This window comes from Mobula hypostoma, chromosome 22 (genome assembly GCF_963921235.1).
Source record: "Mobula hypostoma chromosome 22, sMobHyp1.1, whole genome shotgun sequence".
Lineage (NCBI taxonomy): Eukaryota > Metazoa > Chordata > Chondrichthyes > Myliobatiformes > Myliobatidae > Mobula > Mobula hypostoma.
The window spans coordinates 26,897,209-26,920,280 of record NC_086118.1 but is presented as its reverse complement, the minus strand read 5'-3'; the positions used below and the strand labels follow the sequence as shown (position 1 = coordinate 26,920,280).

At 38.5% G+C, this 23,072-nt stretch overlaps 1 protein-coding gene across 7 annotated transcripts in view; it reads left to right on the top strand.

Annotated features, from left to right (window-relative positions):
* The window catches only part of LOC134360233 (hexosaminidase D-like), a 29,385-nt gene that overhangs the window by 3,936 nt on the left and 2,377 nt on the right, over nt 1-23,072 (top strand). For 5 of the 7 annotated variants that reach the window (XM_063074325.1, XM_063074323.1, XM_063074322.1 and 2 more), the window contains exons 2-11: nt 1,552-1,709; nt 5,992-6,101; nt 8,491-8,578; nt 11,632-11,796; nt 15,796-15,979; nt 17,036-17,107; nt 17,755-17,956; nt 18,440-18,522; nt 20,809-20,884; nt 22,079-22,180. In XM_063074325.1, coding sequence (XP_062930395.1) covers nt 1,581-1,709; nt 5,992-6,101; nt 8,491-8,578; nt 11,632-11,796; nt 15,796-15,979; nt 17,036-17,107; nt 17,755-17,956; nt 18,440-18,522; nt 20,809-20,884; nt 22,079-22,180 — 1,211 coding nt within the window. In that variant the 5' untranslated portion in view covers nt 1,552-1,580. Of the gene's footprint in view, nt 1-1,551; nt 1,710-5,991; nt 6,102-8,490; nt 8,579-11,631; nt 11,797-15,795; nt 15,980-17,035; nt 17,108-17,754; nt 17,957-18,439; nt 18,523-20,808; nt 20,885-22,078; nt 22,181-23,072 lie in introns of those variants that run through there. The other 2 variants (XM_063074329.1, XM_063074330.1) reach the window with 2 other exon arrangements.

The following is a 23,072-nucleotide window of genomic DNA, read 5'->3' as shown; positions in this document are numbered from 1 at the left end:
AGGAGTGATAGAAGAGGACAGAAGGTCATGGAAGAAAGAAAAGTTGGGGGGGGAGTGCCAGAGGGAGGTGATGGGTGGGCAAGGAGATAAGGTGAGAGAGGGGAAAGGGATTATTTCTTCCTTAGCCTTTGGTTCTCTATCACATTCTCCCTTCTCCAGCCCTGTATCTCTTTCACCAATCAATTTCTCAGCTCTTTATTTCATCCCTCCTTCTTCAGGCATCACTTGTGTTTTTTCTCCCCTCCCCACACCTTTTAAACCTACTCTTCACCTTTTTCTTTCTACAGTCCTGCGGAAGGGTCTCAGCCCAAAACGTGGATTGTACTGTTTTTCCAAAGATGCTGCCTGGCCTGCTGAGCTCTTCCAGCATTTTGTGTGTGTTGCTTGGCTATGTATATGTACCTATTGCATAGTACTATACAGTGAAAAGCTTGCATTGCATACTGTTAATACAGATCAATTCGTTTGTGTATTGAGGTAGTGCAGGTTGAACACCCTTTATCTGAAATTCCAAAATCCATATTCCAGCTCACTTATAATTAAAGCATACACTCAATGGCCACCTTATTAGATGTAGGAGTGAAACCTGGTGTGATCTTCTGCTGCTGTAGTCCATCCACTTCAAGGTTTGACATGTGCATTCAGAGATGCTCTTCTGTACACCGCTGTTCTAACAGGTGGTTATTTTAGTTACTGTTGCCATCCTGTTTTCTTGAACCTGTCTGGCCGTTCTTCTCTAATATGTCTCATTAACAAGACATTTTTGCCCACGGAATTGCCTCTCAATCAATGCTTTTGTTTCTCACACCAATCTGTAAGCTAGAGACTTGTATGTGAAAATCTCCGGAGATCCTCCGTTTCAGAGATACTCAAATCACCCTATCTGGCACCAACATTCATCCCACAGTCAGTCACTTAGATCACATTTCTTCTCCATTCTGATATTTGGTCTGAACAATAACTGAACCTCTTGACGATGTCTGCATGCTTTTATACATTGACTTGCTGTCACATGATTGTCTAATTAAATATTTGCATTAAAGAGCAGCTGTAGCTAGTAAAGTGGCCACTGATGATATCGTATTTATTTTGCCTGTTATCTTACAGTGAATTATTACTCTTGTCTTGAAGTGCATCTGTATGCACTGATTCATGTGCAAGTCCCCACAACCATTTTAATTTGAATTTTAGTTTGTCAGCTTGAAACATGGACACTTTCCCTATTATGTATAAAACCTAGTCATCAATTGAAGATTACGTAGTTATAATATTTTGGATCAGAAAATTGGTCATAATGTATTTGTGCTCCATTTTATCATCTGATCGAATTGTTTCAAAGTCTGTAATATTTAATTGAATGTGGAACAATCAACTAGCTAATTGGTATAATGGTGCAAATTTCAATATTGCATTAATCCTTGAATATTTAAAAGACTAACAACATTTTTGAAGGAGTTGCTGCAGCCATGAATTGTGCACAAGGCCATGTTTTGTACAGTTTGGATGAAAGTAAGCCAGTGCATGAAAATTATTTTATTTTATTTCCTTCAGGTAGTATATTGCCCTAAATTGGTTGAAAAATGGCAGATGGTCAAGGGGATAAACCAATGGAAGCGGATGTTAAAATGCATAAACCTCCACAACTAGGTTTAAAATTAGTTCATCTGGATTTGAAAGGCGCGCCACCTAAGATCTCCTACTTACGCGAGGTACTTTAATAAACATAATGATGGATTTTTTGTATTTAATAATGACTTAGTAGTATAACAAAAGGTCACTCTAAACTTCCAAGAAGTTAGTTATTGTTTAGTTATGTTTGGGCGGTGAAAGATGTTGTCTAATTGATGAAACAGTATTTAAAATGTGGTATCAAGTTTTGGATGTATTAAGTCCTAGAGAGGATTGGATGAGAAGGTTACTTATTTTAACAGTTTTATGTAGGATAGATTACAGGAATTGGGGCTCTTTTCGTTTGAAGTCAAGATCACCATCTTGTTGGTAAAGTGATGGTTCATTTAGTTACTGATGTAAGGGAGATATCCTATGTGGAAACATTCAGTATGTTTGGCCAATACTCATTCAAGTTTATAAGAGTGAGAAATTGTAATGAGATGTAATAATTTGAAGGGGATTGGTAAATAGATCACAAGAAGCTGTTGAAGCTGGCTGGAGTATCTATAACAATAAGGAGTATAAGGAGTATTGATATGTAAACTGAGAGCAGGTAACAAACCTTCACACAAAACGAAGTAAATCTTTGGATTTTTAAGACTTCAGAGGCTTGTGGATGCTCAAATGTTGATTATATTTGGTGCTTACAGCTTTAAAATGAGTTATTTAAATATTTAAACTGCTAGAAGGATGTGGAACAAAGTACTTGGTAGAATCCTTTAATGCTGCAAAGTTCTAAGATTCTAGTACTGTAATTAATTTGACACAGTAAAATAAAATATAACTGAGTAATATTTGAGTGTTTAGGAAAGTGTTGTCATGGGCAACTACTTGTCAGCTGTGATTAGACTGTAGATAAAACTGCAAGTCAAGTCACCATTTAAAGTATGTAAAGGCGGATGTCCTGTCTTAGAAAAGATAGGAAAGACAGTAAATTGGGCACATTGGTTAATGTTCTGCTCTTATTGCTAAATTCCAACTAGCATAATTTAATCCTCACTGCATTAGATAAAACAGGCCGAAATAAATGCATTTTATCTGCAATAAAACTACAATAATCTGAATTTTATTGTTATAAGATCTGAATCTTAAAAATGTTCTCTTTCTAATGTTAAAAGGTACTTTAAATTTAGAACATAGTAGAACAGTTCAGCACAGTAGAGTCTTCAGCCCACTAAGTTGTACTGTCCGTTTAACCCTACTCCAAGATCGCTAACCCTTCCCTCCAACATCACCCATAACCTTCATTTTTCTTTCATCAATGTGCTAAAATTTATGCCATTTTTTTTAAATGATGGTCAAATTAAGTCAGAATCAGGTTTTTATTATCACCAGCATGAGTTGAAATTTGTTAACTTAGTAGCAGCAGTTCAATGAAATACATAATATAGAAGAATAAAAATAAAACAAACTAATAATAGAAAATAATAAATCTTATTCCATATACTTTATAGAGTACAGTATACTTACATTGAATAGATCTTAAATCGTGCAAAAAAATTATTTATTTTTTTTAAAGTGAGGTAGTGTCCAAGGTTCAATGTCCATTTAGGGATCGGGTACAGAGGGGAAGAAGCTGTTCCTGAATCACTGAGTGTGTACCTTCAGGCTTCTGTACCTCCTACCAGATGGTAATAGTGAGAAAAGGGCATGCCTGGGTTCTGGAGGCCCTTAATAATGGACGCTTCCTTTCTGAGACACCGCTCCTTGAAGAGGTCATGCGTACTTTGGAGGCTAGTACCCAAAATGCAGCTGACTAAATTTACAACCCTCTGCAGTTTCTTTTAGTCCTGTGCAGTAGCTCCCCACCCCCCCCATACTAGACAGTGACGTAACCTGTCAGAATGCTCTCCATGGTACATTTATAGGAGTTTTTGAGTGTATTTGTTGACATAACCAAATCTCTTCAAATTGTTAATAAAGTATAGCTGCTGTCTTGCCGCCTTTATAACTGCATCAGTATGTTGGGACCAGGTTAGTTCGACACCCAGGAACTTGAAACTGCTCACTGTCTCCATTTCTGATCCCTCTATGACGATTGGTATGTGTTCCTTCGTCTTACCCTTCCTAACGTCCACAATCAGCTCTTTCGTCTTACTGATGTTGAGTGCCAGGTTGTTGCTGTGGCGCCACTCCACTAGTTGGCATATCTCACTCCTGTACACCCTCTCGTCACCACCTGAGATTCTACCAACAATGGTTGTAACGTCTTCAAATTTATAGATGGTATTTGAGCTATGCCTTACACTGTCATGGGTATATAGAGAGTAGAGCAGTGGGCTAAGCTCACATTCCTGAGGTGAACCAGTGTTAATCGTCAGCAAGGAGGAGATGTTATCACCAATCTGCACAGATTGTCATCTTCCGATTAGGAAGTCAAGGATCCAATTGCAGAGGGTGGTACAGAGCCCCAGGTTCTGCAACTTCTCAATCAGGATTGTGAGAATGATGGTTTTAAATGCTGACCTATAGTCTATGAACAGCATTCTGACACAGGTGTTTGTGTTGTCCAGGTGGTCTAAAGCCGTGTGAAGAGATATTGAGATTGCATCTGCCGTTGATTTATTGTGGCGATAGGCAAGTTGCAACAGGTCCAGGTCCTTGCTGAGGCAGGGATTCAGTCTAGTTATGACCAACCTCTCAAAGCATTTCATCACTGTAGATGTGGATGCTACTGGGCGATAAGTCATTAAGGCAGCTTATGTTATTCTTCTTAAGCACTGGTATAATTGTTGCCTTTTTGAAGCGAGTGGGAACTTCCGCCCATAGCGGTGAGAGGTTGAAAATGTCCTTGAATACTCCAGCCAGTTGGGTGGCACAGGTTTTTAGAGCTTTGCTTGGTACTCCATCAGGACCTTCCACTCTGCGAGGGTTCACTCTCTTTTAAAGACAGCCTAACATCGGTCTCTGAGACAGAGATCACAGGGTCATCAGGTGCAGCAAGGATCTTCACAGCTGTACAAAGCGGGCATAGAAGGCATTGAGTTCATCTGGTACTGAAGCATCGTTGCCATTTATGCTATTGAGTTTCACCTTGTAGGAAGTAATGTCTTGCAAGCCCTGCCAGAGTTGTCGTGCATCCGATGTTGCCTCCAACCTCATTCGAAATTGTCTCTTCGCCCTTGAAATACCCCTAACATAGATCATACCTGGTTTTCTGGTACAGGCCTGGATCACCAGACTTGAATGCCATAGATCTAGCCTTCAGCAGACAATGTACCTCCTGGTTCATCCACGGCTTTTGGTTTAGGAATGTGCAGTAAGTCTTTATAGGCACACACTCATCCACACAGGTTTTAATGAAGTCGGTAACAACTGCAGATTCAAAGGTGAATCCCTGAGTACAGTCCAGTCCACCAATTCAAAGCAGTCTTGTAGGCGCTCCTGTACTTCCCTTATCCATACCTTCTTGGTCCTCACTACTGGTGCTGCAGTCTTCAGTCTCTGCCTATACTCAGGGAGTAGAAGTACAGCCAGGTGATCAGACTTCCCAAAGTGAGGGCATGGAATAGCACAGTAGGCATTCTTGATGGTGGTGTAGCAATGGTCCAGTGTGCTGTTTCCTCTGGTATTGTAAGTGATCTGTTGATGGCAATTGCTCTAGTGATTTCTTTTTTCCAGTCTGGACTGGTTAAAATCTCTCAGAACAATGGTGAAGACGTTAGGATGAGCTGTTTCATACATGTTGATCCCATTGCTCAGATCATCTAAAGCCTGATTGACATTGGCCTCAGGTTGAATGTATAATGCTACCAAAATGACCCTGGAGAACTCCTGTGGTAGGTAAAAAGGATGGCACTTAAATGCTAGATATTCCAGGTCTGGTGAGCAGAATTGGGACAGTACTAGTATATTTGTGCACCAAGAAGAGCTGATCATGAGGCATACTCCTCCACCTCTGCTTTTGGGAGACTCTATAGATCAATCCTGATAGTGAATAGTGAACCCATCAAACTAAATTGCTGCATCCAGTACAGAAGGGGTTAACTAGGATTCTGTGAAACAAAGGACACACGCGGTCCTAATGTCCCTCTGATTCAGTACCCTAGCTCTGAGATCATCGATTTTATTCACCAGAGACTGCACATTTGCCAGCAAGATAGTCGGTATTAGGAGTTTAAAACCTTGTTTCCTTAAATGCACTTGTAACTTACCCCACTTGTAAATGACTTATCCCACTTTTCTCTATTATTTAAGATATCAAAACATTACAGGAAGGAATTGTTGAACAGAATTTTAACATGTCATAGTCCAAACATTTTTGATTAAGGCTTTAAGATATAGAATGAAGCAGGTCCATTGCAGACTTTCTTTTCGTAGATCTTTCCTCTGTTTGCAGACCTTGGTGCAGATGGTATTCTCCTGGAATATGAAGATATGTTTCCATATGAGGGAAAGCTACAAGTTTTAAAGTCTCCAAATGCTTACAGGTGACTGTTATACAAGTACAATAATGTTTTGTTAGTAGAAATAATTTTTTCTGCTTTACCATAAAATAGTGTAGTAAACCAAAGCAATATCTTGTAACTAAAAAGAGATTACAAATAAAAAGTGTTTAAGATGTGAAATTAATTTAACGCAAAACTAATTCTAATTGTTTAATTTATTACATTCCTTTATAAAACAAGGTCACAATCCTCTTTGCAATGCATTTGAGTTATAGAGACATGGGACTCTACAGCACAGAAAGAGGATGTTCGGCCTGTTTGTTTGTGCCAAACTGTTCTTCTGCGTATTTCCATCATGTACCTATCCAAATTTCTCATAAGTGTTGAAATGGAGTCCACATTCTCCACTTCCACTGGCAGCTCATTCCACACGCTCACCAGCCTCTGAGTGAAGATGTTCCTCCTCATGTGCCCCTTAAACATTTCACCTTCCACCCTGAAACCATGACCTCTAGTGCTAATCTCATCCAGCCTCAGTGGAAAAAGCCAACCCCCCCCCCCCCCCATGACCTCTAGTGCTAATCTCATCCAGCCTCAGTGGAAAAAGCCAACCCCCACCCCCCATGACCTCTAGTGCTAATCTCATCCAGCCTCAGTGGAAAAAGCCTATACCCCCCATCATTTTGCATACCTCTACCATATCTCCCCTCATTCTCCTATGCTCTTATGCTCTCTAGAGAATAAAGTCCTAACCTATTCAACCTTTCCCTATAACTTAGTTTCTCAAGTATTGGCAACACTCTTGTAAATTTTCTCTGCATTCTTTCAACCTTATTGGCCTTTTGTGTAGGTAGATTACCAGAACTGCACACAATACTCCAAATTAGGTCTCACCAACGTCTTTTACAACTTCAACATAACATCCCAATTCCTGTACTCAATACTCTGATTTATGAAAGCCAATGTGCCAAAAGATGTGTTTAACCCTATCTAACTGTGATGCCACTTTCAAGGAATTCTGGATTTTTATTCCCCGATCTCATTGTTTTTCTGTATTCCTCAGTGCCCTACCGCTTGCAGTGTAAGTTCTATTTACCCTGGTCTGATCTCCCAAAGTACAACATCTCGCATTTGTCTGCATTAAATTCCACCTTCCATCTTTCAACCCATTTTCCAAGCTAGTCCAGCTCCCACTGCAACCTTTGATAGCCTTCCTCGCTGTCCACTATGCCCCATCCACAAATTTGCTGATCTAGTTTACTACACTATCATCCAGGTCATTAATATAAATGACAAATATCAATGCAGCAAGCACCTTCCTTGCGGCACGCTACTAGTCATAGACCTCCAGTTAGAGAAGCAACCATCTACTACCACTCTCTGGTTTCTCACGCAAAGCCAATTTACTCCCTCATCCTGAATGGCAAGCGACTGAACGTTCTTGACCAACCTCCCATTCAGGGCCTTGTCAAAGGCCTTGCTAAAGTGTTTGTTGTCATTTGATTGTATTCACAACTGTGCACGCAGTTCACATCACCACGTCACCTTAGAAGTAGCACAGTATGCATAACTCATATGTCCCGGAAGTTGCATACCAGCAATTATGTGATCTGCCAGGTGAAAGCAATGTCTGTTTTCTCAGTATTCTATGACATGCACTTCCTTGCACTTTATACATTGTGGATTTCATAAGGTAAACTCAGTTACACTGTGTTAGCAGCCCTTCTTTCTTTATTGCAAATAATAAGTAAGTTACTATTTCATTCTTCTGTGTTGTTTCCTTTCCTAAAATAAATTATTATATTTAAATGCTCATGAAGCAGATGGACTAATTGATTTCCTGATATGACTATATGTTATAATATGAATATGTTCAAAGGCACATAAAAAACCTCAAAGCACATGCTCTCAAATCTGTCTCCCCCATTTTATATTTTGTCCAGTTTCTTTGAGATGTACAAACAATAATACCCAAGCTGTGGTGCTTAATATGAAATTGAGTGTATGGTAACTATTGAGAGTTAAGTGGAGTAAAGTAAATTTACTGCAGAATTTAATAAATCCTTTCCTTTTAGTTAAGAATTATATACTCAACTTGCTCTGCCATTCGTGTGCATGGATAAATTGCACCTTCCAAAACGAAAAGTAGCAGATTAGATGGTTAGTACAAAAGGTCAAACATGCATACAGCAGAAAGCCGTGTTCTATTCTGGAGCAGGCATGCAGCAAAGTCACATGTCAGTGATTGTGTGAAATACCTATAGAGGTCTTGCATGTTTCTTCTGTGAAGTAGATTGTCTCATTATTCTGTTGCAGGTTATTTAACAATTTGATTAAGTTCAACCAGCTCTGTAGGAGATGAGAACTGAGAAGTTATGTTGAACTATGTTGTGTGAGAATTTTCAATAAAGAAATGCATTCTACATTGCAGTCCTTCAGACATCAAAGATCTTATGGTTCTGGCCAAGACACTGAAGTTTGAAATAATTCCATTAGTGCAAACCTTCGGCCACATGGAGGTGAGTTTAGAGACAAAAGGAAATGTAAAGGTATTTGTGGCCACAGGCCCAGAGTGTATTGCTGCAGCAGGGCCCAGGTCCTAGTGTAGGGTATGACCTGGTGTTTGGGTGATTTTAAACACCAACTGAGTTAGACTGAAAAGGCAAAGTGTCAGGACCAGAAGTGAGGGTTGGGCTGATTCCGCTCACTCTGTAGTGAAGTGTACTCCACTCCAAGGGACTGAGGCTGTGAGACTGCTCTGGCTCCTCTGTGCTTTGTGTCTGCAAGCTTCACAGCAATTTGCCGCACTGTGATGAACTGAAACTGAGGTTATGTGCCTACTCTGGACTCAGTTTGGTTCTGAATACGGTTTCCCCTGCTATCCAAAGGTACAGCGTTCCTATGAAACGGTTCGTAAGCCGAGATGTCGTAAAGCGAAGCAGCAATTACCATTTATTTATATGGGAAAATTTTGTGAGCGTTGGCAGACCCAAAAATAACCTACCAAATCATGCCAAATAACACATAAAACCTAAAATAACAGTAACATATAGTAAAAGCAGGAATGATATGATAAATACACAGCCTATATAAGGTAGAAATACTTTTCCACAATCATTGCCGGTACTGTTCTCTGTAGCGAAAATCTCACGCAAGCGCTCTCGCCGGAAAATCTCACGCAAGCACTGTTGTCAATAACACTCTGTCCAGTAACCTTTAAGCTATGAAGCTGCCAAATCATTCCAAATAACACATAAAAATACACAGCCTATATAAAGTAGAAATAATGTATGTACAGTGTAGTATCACTTACCGGAATCGGGACAGCGCTGAGCACACTGATGATGGTGTTAAGCTGAGTCGTTGCAGGTTGGGGTGGTGCAGTGGCCCCCACCCTCTGGGCCACCGACCGATACCGATCCATGAAGCATGCAGGGATACAGCGGTAGCCAGGAGGCATCCAGCACATCTTTAAGAAAAAAGCTGAAATAAACATGCTAATTAATTAGGTGCTGCCCGGCACATAAATGTCGGCCCGGATCAGAGGCGATTGTCGATTACATTGCCTCTGATCTGGGCGGACAATTACGTGTTGGGCGGCACCTAATTAATTAGCATGTTTATTTCTGCTTTTTTCCTTAAAGATGTGCTGTGTCCCTCCCGGCTACCACTGCATTCTCCGCGAATCGGTATCTGTCCACGGCCTGGGTGTTGGGGTGGTGGGACACTGGGGTGTCATCTCATCGTCTGTTTCCATTAGGGCAGGCAGCTCATCTTCTCCTATGACTGCCCGCCTAAACGTCGAAGGTCGAGGTTCGTCGTCTGTTGGGGCTGATGTGGAAGGCTTGCTTGACTGCTGAGCCTCACGCATTTTTCTATCATACAGTTCTTTGTAAGCACTCAAACCATCCTGCAAATATCCCCTAAACCTACGTACCCTTTCAAGGTTAAAGTCGTACTTTACCATTGCAGTGAAAATCTCACGCAGTTGCTTCACGTTCATTTCGCTAATGAATTGGGTTTCGATTGTTATCCTTTCCTCTTCCAATTGCATCAGTTTTTCATCTATCAGTTCTTGGTCATGGGATGCCAAAATCTCTTCAACATCATGTTCGTCAGCTTCCACAAGCCAAACTCACTTAGTCCTTACTTCGTTCACCACGATCAAAACGCTTAATTATGTCTAGTTTTACGCTAAGTGTAACACCCTTACGAGCTCTTTCAGGCTTTTCCGACACCTTAGAACGCATCTTGCTAATGGCTGCTCAATGCAACGTGTTTAAGCAATACCGGCAAGAATGCAGTTCCAAATCCGGGGGAGAGCAGCTGCTCAGGGCGCGCACTGATTTTTTTTCGTAACAGTGCAAGCACCTTCTGTTAGCGAAAACAGGGAACTAATGTAGGTCTTTTGTAACAGTGAGGTTTTGTAAAGCAAACGTTCGAAAAGCGGGGGACACCTGTACAGTTGTTTGCATGATTTGTGTTTTTTTTCCTCTCTGTCTCTGTGCATTGGGTGTGGGTCTTTTTTTTTAATTGGGTTAATTTGGGTTTCTTACTTTGTGGCTGCCTGTAAGCAGAAAACTCTCAAGTTTGTATAATTTATACGTACTTTGATAATAATGTACTTTGAAACTTAATAAAATTTGCAAAATATGCATGAAAAAATTTACTGACAAAAGTGTTTAAGAAAATAGTAACACATATATCTTAAATCAGTCTTGTGTTTATTTAGAATTAAATTCCTGAAGAAAATGAGGAAATATTTATAAAATGACACCTAATTTTATCATGGTAGTATTTTTAAAATGGTATTTAAGAGTAATATTGGTCAAAGCATCTAAGTAGAGATTGTGGAAACACTTTCAAATACTGAATTATCTTTAATATATTCAGTAGTTGGACTTTTGGTCATGTGAAAAGGTGATAATTTACTATTTCATTGTCTGTAAGTTTTGAATTTCGGTTCATACTTCCAAGTGCAGGAAGTCTAGATTTATCAAATGACATAACTCTGTATCTGACGCTTTGCACTTTTGCTGAACTCCAGAGAATTATTTTTCAGGGAGTGCACTGGTCAGACCTGCATTCATTTGGGATGCTGAGCCTACGGATAGGGGACATAGGAAGCTATGTAATTTCCTTTTCATTATTTTGCTTTAGTTTAATTGTATCATGTTTAATTATAATTTTTTATGTTTTTAATTTTATTTAGAATTTTTAAATATTAGAAAATTATTTACCTCAACTCTTGGTAATAATCTAAATTCAACATCTCTGAAAATACATCAGAACTTTAAAGCTAGCCAGGTCTTGCCAATCTTCCCTGTCTGCAGCCCAGTTGCTGTTCAGTCACTGGATTCAAGGGCCAGCAGGATGAATCTCCAAATCCAGCTTAAATAAGTTGAAACTATCAAGCATTCACAATAGAATTTCAAGGTGGGGACAGTCACTTCAGCTTGATCTTGCTCATTGAGAAATACAATAAATTGTGAGAGAAAAAAGTGATTAAAATGATTTCTTTATTGTTTTACTGGCATTGATATTCTTCTCTTTTTTGAACTTGTTCCTACAGTTTGTACTTAAACATGAAGCTTTTGCTCACCTTCGCGAAGTGAAAGCATTCCCTAACACTCTCAATCCACACAAAGAAGAGTCTATGGAATTAGTAAAATCCATGATTGACCAGATAATGGCAATACATAACAACATAAAATGGATACACATTGGATCAGATGAGGTAATGATAATGGTCTTAGCTTATTATTGTCGTATACACCTAGATACTGCAAAAGGTTTGTTTTTGCCACCCTGATGAATCATGCCATACTTAACTATATTGAAGAAAAAAGTAAAAAATGCAGAATATAGTATTGTACTTTGCAGAAAAAATGCAGTGCATGTTAACGAATAAAATGCAAAGCTGATGAAGGCAAGGCAGTGGATGTGGTGTCCATGGACTTCAGCAAGGCATTTGACAAGAAGGTTCAGTCACATGGTGTTCAAGATGCAGTAGTAAATTGAATTAGACATTGGCTTTGTGGGAGAAGCCAGAGAGTGGTAGTAGATGGTTGCCTCTCTGACTGGAGGCCTGTGACTAGGGGAGTGCTGCAGGGATCAGTGCTCAGTCTGTTGTTTCTCTTCTATAGGAACGATCTGGATAATAATATGGTTAACTAGATCTGCAGATATGTGGATTGCATCAAGAATGGGGGTGTAGTGGACAGCAAGGAAGATTTTCAAAGCTTGCAGAAGGATCTGGATCAGCTGGAAAAATGGCAGGTGGAATTTAATGCTGATAAATGTGAGATATTGCACTTTGGGAGGGCCAACCAGAATAGGTCTAACACAGTAAGCCGTAGGGTACTGAGGAATGCGGTAGGACAAAGGGATCTGGGAATACAGGTTCATAATTCCTTGAAAGTGGCATCGCAGGTAGATAGAGTCATAAAGAAAGCTTATGGCACATTGGCCTCCATAAATCAAAGTACAGTATTGAGTACAGGAAGTTGGATGTTACATTAATTTCGCTGTTTAGAGAAGCTTGGATAGGTACATGGGTGGGAGGAGTATGGAGGGTGATGGGAGTTGGCAGTTTAAATGGTTTGACATAATGTAGATGGGCCAAAGGGCTTGTTTCTGTGTTGAAGTTTTCTATGACTGTAAGGGCGACAACAAAGTAAATTGGAACACTGTAAGGCTCTGCTAACAGTGGGGTAAATATTGACTTAGGCTACGTCCACACTACGCCGGATAATTTTGAAAACGCCGGTTTCGAGTAAAAACGACAGGCGTACACACTAAGCGTTTTTCAAAATATCTCCGTCCACATTAGACGGATATTTGGGTGAATCTCCTCCTACTGGGCATGCGCAGGACACACAGAAAACAAGCGAAGAGGAAACGGTATACTTGGTGCGCGTTCGTCCAGTTACAGAGTAGAAAAACTTAAAAGTACTTGCTCTTGGTTCTCACTCAGGAGGACTTAAAACTAAAAAAAGACCAATACTGGAGCGTATGGAGGCAACCAACAGGGAGTTCACAGACAGTATGACCCAGCTGATGACGAACATTGAAAAACTGACTAACTCTGTTGCATTAATAAAGTACCTTGTTAAATGTATAAAACGTCTGCATCAGTGTTATCTTGTATTTCCATACAATGTTACATTAGGCTGTTACAGGTCTATTGTCAGAGAAGTACTTGTATAAATAGGTGAACCACCTTCATACAAGCAAGGACAGAAAACAGGGCAAAGTGAGTGTACATTTATTCAGTAAGCTATAAGTCAAAGTATTTGGTGAGTACATTTCTAACTCTTCTGGCTTCAGTCTCGTTGCCATCTGTTCTGAAATTGTTAGGTGGTTGCGTTCAAGAAAACGACGAAATGCCGCGCTGCGGCCATCTGTTCCAGCACATAATGACAGCGTTTTTAAATAGTCAAAAAAGCTCACCTCTCAATTTAACTCTCACGCCGTTCACACCGACTGCGCATTATAACAGCTTACACAGTACCAAGCAGAAGCAGAAAAAGTATTGTTGTTGTGGTGTTGACATGACAGCGTTTTTAAATCTCTCCAGTTACCCCGTTACACTACAATGGATATTAGGTATTTTCAGATTTATTCACTCTGGAGATCGTTTCTGAAAATCTCTGTTTTCGGGGGATGAAAACGCCGTTTCAGTGTGGACAGAGAAAAAGCTTCGTTTTCAAAATTATCCGGCGTAGTGTGGACATACCCTGAGTCTCTAATGGTATATGCTTTCAAGCTTTTGTATCTTCTGCCTGATGAGAAAGGTGAAAAGATCCCCTGATTATGTTAATTGTTGTTTGTGCAGAGCGTCAAGATGTTTAGACAGGATCAACAGAGGTGGGGCTCACTACCCCCAGTACAGTGCATTTCAGGCACTTACTTCCCTGTGTTAAATAAAAACACCACTAATATTTCCCCTAAACTTTCTTCCATTTGCCTTAAAAGAATATCCTCACCTATTAGCCATTGCCACCCAGGGAAAAAGGCATTGACTCTCCACTCTTATCAGCTTGTACACCTCTACTAAGTCACCTCTTATCCTCCAGTAAAGGTGCTGGTGTGCTGTCTTGGCTGTAGCATCCATGTGGTTTGTCCAGGGGAAATTTTGGAGAATATTTGTGTCTACGTACTTGAAACCCCTCAACCGTCTCCACCTTTGCACCATTAATACCGAGAAGGCTGTGTACTCCACTGCATTTTCTGGCCAGCTCCTTCATTTTGTTGATGTTGAGCAAAAAATTTGTTGTCTTGCCACTGGGCCCTCCATCCTGTACTCCGTTTCGTGACGTACAGATTATGTACAATGCTTAATGTTTAATTTGTAAACCTGGCTGACTGGAACTTCCTAGCAGCTGTCTGCATTTCTCCACATATTTTTTACTAAATTTGGGATTATTATATGAACCTAGAAGTTCCCAAACTACAGACCACTCAATGCCAAACATTTTCTGCCTGCACAGTAATCTTGGGACTCCATAGTGAATCCAACAGGCTTAACATTAACTTGATTTAGTTCACCAACACTTACAATAGGTTAGCTGTTCACTGACTAGCTGCAAAAGACCAGAATTAAGTGTAACCTTCGGGTTCGGCTACCGGCTTAATCTAGGGGAAGACAGCCTCCAGCCCAGCCAAACTTGAGAAATCTTGTTTGGGTGGATGCTGCGTGATATGTTCCCCTGTTACAAATCAGTACCACGAAATAACAAACAGTATACAATATGTAATTAAACGATCGCGCTTTAGAATTCTTAATTTAACTATAGGTTAGTAAAGAAACAAAAAAAAAGAAAAGGGCCCATTCACATGAAACAGTCTAATGTGCACATTGAAGCTCATGTTTCCATTTGTTCGTTCCCCATCAACCTCCTCCAAGCGTCACGGACCCTCGCTCCAAGTCTACTCCACCCAGTGGTCTACCAACTGTCTCCACTTGTGTCTTCTCCCTCCATCTCTCCCCGACAAAAGACCGCGAAATCCCTTCTCTCAAACCCACAAGAAAGAACAACATGCCTCTCATTGGATGGCACACATTCCCAAGCCCCCATTATCTCTAGTCATAACCCAAATATTGTTGCTGCAAGGAAATCATTACATTAGCAGTGAAATTTTACAGCATGTTACATGAGTATAGGGTATTTTATTTAATTAATTGAACTTGGTTAAATGGATTTTGACTCTTGAAAGGTTTAAATAAAGTCTTTCGTAATCCTCATTCTGTTTTTTAAGTTTCATTAATGTTTGATATATTGCTTTGAATGCCAAGGGCACTGGATTTCAGGCAAATAAGCGACACAGCAGTTAGTGCTGCTGTTGCCCAACTCAAATATCGTGGGTGTGACCCTGACACATGCATTGTCTGTGTGGAACTGTGAGTCGTCTTGTTTCCTACATAGTCCCAAAGATGTGCTTGTTGGTAGAGTACTTAGTTACAGTAAATTACCACTCCTGGGTGGCTGGTAGAGGAATGCAGGTTGGTAGATTACAGAGAAACAAGTAGAGGGATGGGGCTGATGGAATTACTCTGAAGTAAACTCAGTGGGATAAATTACTTTTTTCTCTGGTGTGATCAAAATTCAAGTATATAGACGTAGAAAAGATGAACTTACATCAGCAACGCATTGGCAAGTTCTGACTCTTCCTCTTTGGAAGCTGTTCAGCCAGTTTTGCAATGAAAATTAATAATTTGCAATATTACCTTTAGGTTTATTACCTTGGTGAAGGTGAAGAATCCAAGCAACTGATTGAGCAAGGCCAAACAAATAAAAGTAGTCTGTTCACGTCTCATGTGAAAGCAGTTGCAAGCTACATTATTGCTACTCACTCAAGTGTGAAACCTATAATTTGGGACGATATGCTCCGAAATATCAGTACAGATAAACTTAAAGGTATTACTGGTTTTGTCACTGGTTGTTTGGAGGTAAATGTATAAAAAATACACATTTAGTTTTATTGGCTTGTTCAGCAGGTCTCTGTTTCAGCATAGTGCTTTTGCTCATCCGCATACTGTTTGATCATCATCCAATGTTTTCTTTACTGCTTTTGATTTTTAATCATTTTTGTACTTTCATCCCATAACCTCTTGTTTCTTGTTAATGCTAAGGGGCATCTGAGTATTGCTGATTTGATAAACAGGCTTCTGCATTAATTGTATAACTCAGTATTTCGACTGTATATAAATTCCGAAGGTAAATGTGGATTTTGGCCTAATGTAGTACCAGTAATGCATAATACTTATGTGTCCTTATTTTATGAGTTTTCTTTTGCTTTTACATTTTGTGGTATTTAATTGGATTATCCAGTGGCAGGTTATTGTAACAGAATTATCAAAGAGTACAGTCATTTTTAATACATAAATAAGCATAAATCAGAAGATTTTTTCAGTCTCATGGTTGTGTTCATTTGGTTTATTCATACTTGAAATTAACATTGAAATAAAAGTTAAATTAATATGCTAGTTATTTGTCTTGGACTTGGAAAAGGTTTGTTGCCAGCGGTAATCTTTAGGTTATTCTAAAAAAGAATATTTTTATAATTTGAATTATCCATATTTCAATACTTAATATTATCCCCTAAATAATCATGAAGTGAATGTTATTAAACATATTTGCTATTTATTGCTATAATTAGTGGATAGTTTTTCAGAGAACTAATATTAACCTGTTCATTTTAATTGACCCTAACATTTTCCTTGAGAATTTATGCTCTAATTGAACAATAATATTGATAAAGGGATGATCACGTCAGCAAGTTTTTAATTAGCATCTATAAAGAATTAAAATACAAATGAATTGAAAATTAAACTAGAAGTTTATATTTATTTTGGCCTTTTATAATAAATTAAGGAAAGTTTGTATTCTTTATTTAGATTTTTTGGAAGTTATTTTGTCTTCGCCATTTGATTTATGTATTAAATAATCTGCTTTTCTTTTATCTCCTATTAGAATCTATGTTAGATCAGCTGGTTGAACCAATGATCTGGGTATATAATGCTGACCTTGATGTGCATAAAATGTGTAAGTTAAATTATTTAGAAAATTTTCAATATTCATAATTTTGTGAAAGATGTAAGATGAATTGAGTGGCAGAAGTGGTTCAGATTTGAAACCATGTACTCTGAAAAGGTGTAAATTCATTCCGTGTTACAGCCCAAAAAGAGAAATATTGTAGCAAGGAAATTAAAATAAAATGTCCCTTTAAATCTCTTTTGTACAAGGAATGGCATCATCCTTTATCAGAATGATGATGTTTATTTCATGTGCTACTGTGTTCATTATTAAAAGACCTTCATGAAGAGTACTGCAAAGCTAATCAAATTTTCTCTACCAGTAAGATGGAGAAATTTCTGCAGTTCCATGATTGCAGATTGCAGTTGCTATTTTGATTTAATTAACAACACATGCATTCTTTGGTGCATTTTAAAACTTATTCTCATATTGGAAATGGTAAGTTTTTGTTGTGAAAAGTTCAGCCAATGTATAACTTCAAAAAATGTACAATAATGTTAATCAATATGTCACTAAAAGTAAATCTGTTTTGCTGCCCACAACAAGGCCGAAAACATACGTTATTTTGCATTTGTGGTAAACTGAAATGTAAGTGTTTGTATTAAGCAGAATAGGCCAGATTATGTTTCATAATGTGATATTGTTTTATTTCACAGTACTTCAAATACAAAAGTATCAGGGAATGGGATTCTCTCAGATATGGTTTGCAAGTGCTTTTAAAGGAGCTACAGGTGCAGCTCAATGTCTAACGTCAATTAGCTATCACTTAGCTAACCACCTGCAGTGGCTGAATGTAGCTGAGACTCTGCCAAGGAACTCCATTCATTTACAGGGGATAGCACTCACTGGTTGGCAGAGGTATGCAAGGACTCTGATTTTTGCAGTGTTTGTACCATTATCAAATGTGTTGAAATCTTTCTGGCTGTTTTATTGTCAGTTTCATTTGTCTAACAGCCTTCTTCAACTATTGAGATGTATTATTTATATATTATTATATATTAATATATTTATATTATTTTTTGAGATATATTTATATATATTATTTTGTGTTTAAATCGACTATTATTGCCTTGCTTCATTTTCCTCATCCTTAATAACAAATCTGTGAAAGTTGTTAAGTTTCCTCTGAATTGAAAAACATTATTGTATAAACCATAGTTTTTCTTCAATCTACTTACTTATTCAGTTTAATGACAACTTAACCCATTTCCAGTTGGAGATTCTTAATAGCATCCAAATGTGTTGCAATATATCTCAAAACAATATTTATACAAACTGGATAAAGTCAAATAGTGTAAACATTAATGATTTTTCTGTTTGTCTTTTATCTTGTTTTGAAAGATATGATCATTTCTCTGTTTTGTGTGAATTACTGCCTGTGGGGATTCCGTCCTTGGCCGTCTGTCTGCAGACCTTGAGACATGGTAAGCCCTAAAAATATGTATTAGTGTTTAAATACCTAATGATTTTGTATTATGAAGACATCACTGTCTGATCCATTGCCTTGGAGAGTTTTACACATTATATGAGTAATTTCTAAAGTATTAGTAAATTTATAAACACAAGAGATTCTACAGGTGCTGGAAATTCAGAGTAACACACACAAAATGCTGGAGGAACACAGGTCAGGCAGCATCTAAGGAAAGGAATAGGAAAGTCAGCGTTTTGGGCCAAGACCCTTCATTAGGACTGGAAAGGAAGAGGAAGAAGTCAAAATAAGAAAGTGAGGGTGGAAGGGAAGAAGTACAAACTGGGAGGTGATAAGTGAAGCCAGCTGAAGGGAAAAGTAGGTGAGTGGGGGAGTGAAGTGAGAAGCTGGGAGGTGATTGGTGGAAAAGGTAAAGAGCGGAAGAAGGAGGAATCTGATTAAGAAAGGAGAGTTAACCACGGGACAAAGGGAAGGAGGAGCATCACTAGTGGGAGATGATAGGCAGGTGAGGAGATGAAAAGGTGTAAGAGGGGAGCCAGAATAGGGAATGGAAAAAGAGCGAAGAGGAAGAAATTACTGGAAGTTAAAGAAATCTACGTTCAGGCTGTCAGGTTGGAGGCCACCCAGACAGAATATGACGTATTTCTCTTCCAGCCTGAGAGTGGCAGGGATAAACACCAGGAGAGTGGTGAGTGAGGAAGGACAAGTGGAGGGAATTATGGAGAGCACAATCCCTGCAGAGAGTTGGGATGGTGGGGTGGGGGGAGATGTAAAGATGTGTTTGGTGGTAGGATCCCGTTGAAGATGGCGAAAGTTGCAAAGAATTATTAGAGGAAGGAAAATCCCTTTCTTTGAAGGAGGAGGACACCTCTGATATTCTGGAAAGGAAACCCTCATCCTGGAAACAGATGCAGTGGAGCCAGTGGAACTGAGATAAAGGAATAGCAATTTCTATAGTAATGTTTGTTGGATATTTACAATCTAGAATTGGTAAGATGATCACTTCTTCAACAGACATAAAGCAACCAGAGGGTAGGAGCATTGCTTAAAAAAGCACTCAGTGGTGACTTTATTAGGTACACCTGTATACCAGCTCACTAATGCAAACATCTAAACGGCCAATCTTGTGGCAGCAGCTCAGTGCATAAAAAAACAGCAGACACAGTCAAGAGGTTCAGTTGCTTAGATCAAACTTCAGAATGGGGAAGAAATGCGATTAAGTGACTGACCATGGAATGATTGTTGCTGCTAGACAGGGTGGTTTGAGAATCTCAAACTGCTTATCTTCTGGGATTTTCACACAGAACAGTAAAAAAAAAGCACAAATAAAAACATCAGGAGCAGCAATTCTGTGGGCAAAAATCCTTGTTATTGAGAGAATGGTCAGACTAATTGAAGCTGACTGAGAGGCAATAGTAGCTCAAATAATGACGTGTTATAACTCTAAAGAATGCTGAAGAATGCATTACACATGTCAAACCTTGAAGTGGATGGGCTACAGCAGCAAAATAAGTATCACAAACAGCATTTACTTTTAAGGTTAATACTACTTCTCACTAAGGTTTATACTGAACAGCCTCCCCATCAAAGTTTAGGTTGTCTTTCCATTGTGATCAGTAAAGATATTTTTCACTTGGATAAATGGTTTCTGAAGTGTTTTTTTTAACTGAATGTGTTTATTTTCTCTCTGTTAGCATTCAAACAAAAGCACGTAATTACTCAGAACCACAAACACAACCTAAATCTTTTTGTTTGGTCGGTGCTGTTTCTATGAATAAACAGTGTGGTTGTCCTTTGAGTACAGTCCCGATGAATGTATGTGCCATTGTTATCCTCAATATTCTTTCCATAAGTCCAATGAGACTGAAAACTCAAGTGAAATCACATGCAGGAGGTGAAATGTACCTAACTTGCTGCATCAATACTCTGATACTGCGCTTAATCCTTTTTTTATTATAATGCAAATAAATGCTTTTGCCATAACATTTTTGGTTTATCAGTTTAAATAGTAACAAGCCCAATTGTACAAGATCTGGAAGAAATGTAGTATAATTTTCTTTATCTCAAAATTACCTTCATTGAGAAACAGATTTACTGACAACCAAAATTCATCTCCACTTTTGAGTAGATTCACAGTGGAGATTACTGTTCTACTAAAATCAATAAAGCCAGTCACAAAATTTTAAAGTTGTTTTAACTGGAATGATGCCTTTATACTCTACATTGGGAATAAAACTTTTATTTTCCCCTAATTCTGAAAATCTATTGTGTTCTAAAATAGGTGTGTTCTCTCTAAAGGAAGAGGAATATGTGAAACGGTCTCTTGGATGCAAAAGTTTAAGAATTGATTTTCTAAGGTAACAACTTTGTCATTGTGTATTTCAAGGGCACTATCAAATATGCAGGATTTAGACTCTTCCAGGAAATAGTGATTTTAAAATTTATCTCTCTTCAGTTCTTATTTAGAAAATAAATACAAAAGTGGATGGTGAATATTTGTGGTGTTACTGAAGTAAAGGAATAAACTTAAAGTTTTTACTACAGGCCTTTTTTCCCTGTAGTAAAACCGTTTAAGGGATAGCCCAATAAATGATTTTATTTTTATGAATGATTGTAGCCAGAGAAATGCCTCAAGATCTTTTAAACTGGTCAGTAAAATGTAGGCAATTGGATACAAATTTAAGTTAATCACAAGGAATTAAAGAACAGATGGAAAAGCTATTGAACATCTTTATTGCCTGGTGTGATTTGCCAGTAACCAAAAAAAAACAAACTGATTTTATTAGGGTCATAGAGTATTATAGCATAGAAACAGCCCCTTTGGCCCATCTAGTCCATATTGAATTATTAATCTGCCTAGTCCTATCGACTTGCACCCAGACTTTAGCCCTCCATACCTCTCCTATCCATGTACCAATCCAAATTTCTCAGATGTTGAAATTGAACCCACATCCACCACTTCTGCTGGCAGCTCATTCCACACTCTCAGCACCCCCGAGTGAAGAAGTTTCCCCTGATTCGCTCCTGAAATATTTCACCTTTCACCCTCAACCCATGACCTAATCTCACCCAACCTCAGTGGAAAAAACCTGCTTGCATTTACCTTATCTATACCCCTCATGATTTTGAATACCTCTATCAAATCCTTATTCTCTTACGCTGTATGGAATGAAGTTCTAACCTATTCAACCTTTCCCTTTAACTCAGGTCCTCAACTCCTGGCAGCATCCTTGTAAATTTTCTCCGCACTCTTTCAATCTTATTGATGGCTTTCTTGTAGGTAGGTGACCAGAACTGCATACAATACTCCAGATTAATCCTCATCAACAACTTACACAACTTCAACATAACACCCCAGTGCCTGTACTTAATGGTTTGATTTATGAAGGCGTAAAAGATTTGAATGAAATTCAATTTGCATTGAATGAAAGATTTATGATTTATTCTAGTGGAGATGGTAATTGAGAAGTCACAGCAATTCCAAAACAAATGAGCAGTAATTGACGAGTGAAATGTTAGTCTGAAGAGATTCTGATGTACTTGTTTTACAGCGTTGAAGATGCTGGCAGTTTTCCAGGCAGTGAAGTACTTGACCACGTCACTCACATTATTACTTACCTACAGCAATCTGTTGATAAACTTCATGAAAACATGTAAGAACTCAATTACCAAATTATAAATATTTGGAAAAAACAATTATTAAATCTGAATTCTATTTCACTGTCAAGTTTAAGGTCTAGGGTTTGGGGTTGTAGGCATCTCTGGAGATGAGTGTGCTTATGTTCACCTGGCGAATGGCCTTTGTTCTTTCTGATCTTGTGATCATTGAAGTACAAAAGCTTAGGGGTATGTTTTCCGACAAAGCTTTTGCAACTGACTGCAAATAAAGACCTGCTCTGGAAGACGTCCAGAAAAGGCCAGCAGAAATCTTTTTGGGGGAAAATGGTTTATTTTTTAAGAATTGCAGGTGATCGCTCGTGTTTGTGCAAAACATACTGGAATTAAAAACAGGGTTCTGAATTGTAACCCAAATGCTAAATGTCCAGAAATCTTGTAAAAATATGGTACTGTAATTTTAATTGGTGATATTATATCCATCTATTCATGTGATGAAAAACTCCAGGCATTTTATTTTGACGTCATTTTTGTACTCATCCAAGTGGGATATATTTGCACTTAGATGTAGGTTATTGAGACATTAGCATAAGGGTTCCCAGCCTTTTTTATGCCATGAACCCCTACCATTAACCAAGGGATCTGTGGACTCCTGGGTGGGAACCCCTGCCTTAGCAACTGAGCTGTTTTTTTGAAATTCCCCTTTCCGCTAGTTGGATGTAAGCATTAAGCTGTTTAAAATACTAGATTGTTTTCTCAACAATGAAACAATAGCTTTGTATGTGGCTTTTATGTATTTGCTGATTGGCATTATTCCACTAAAGGTGTTAAATCATTTTATGGGTGTTAATTAAGTTTAGAAAACAAACTAATATTTCTACAGTTTTTCACAGCATTGCTTGGTAGTGACTTTTTCTTAAAAACTTGGAC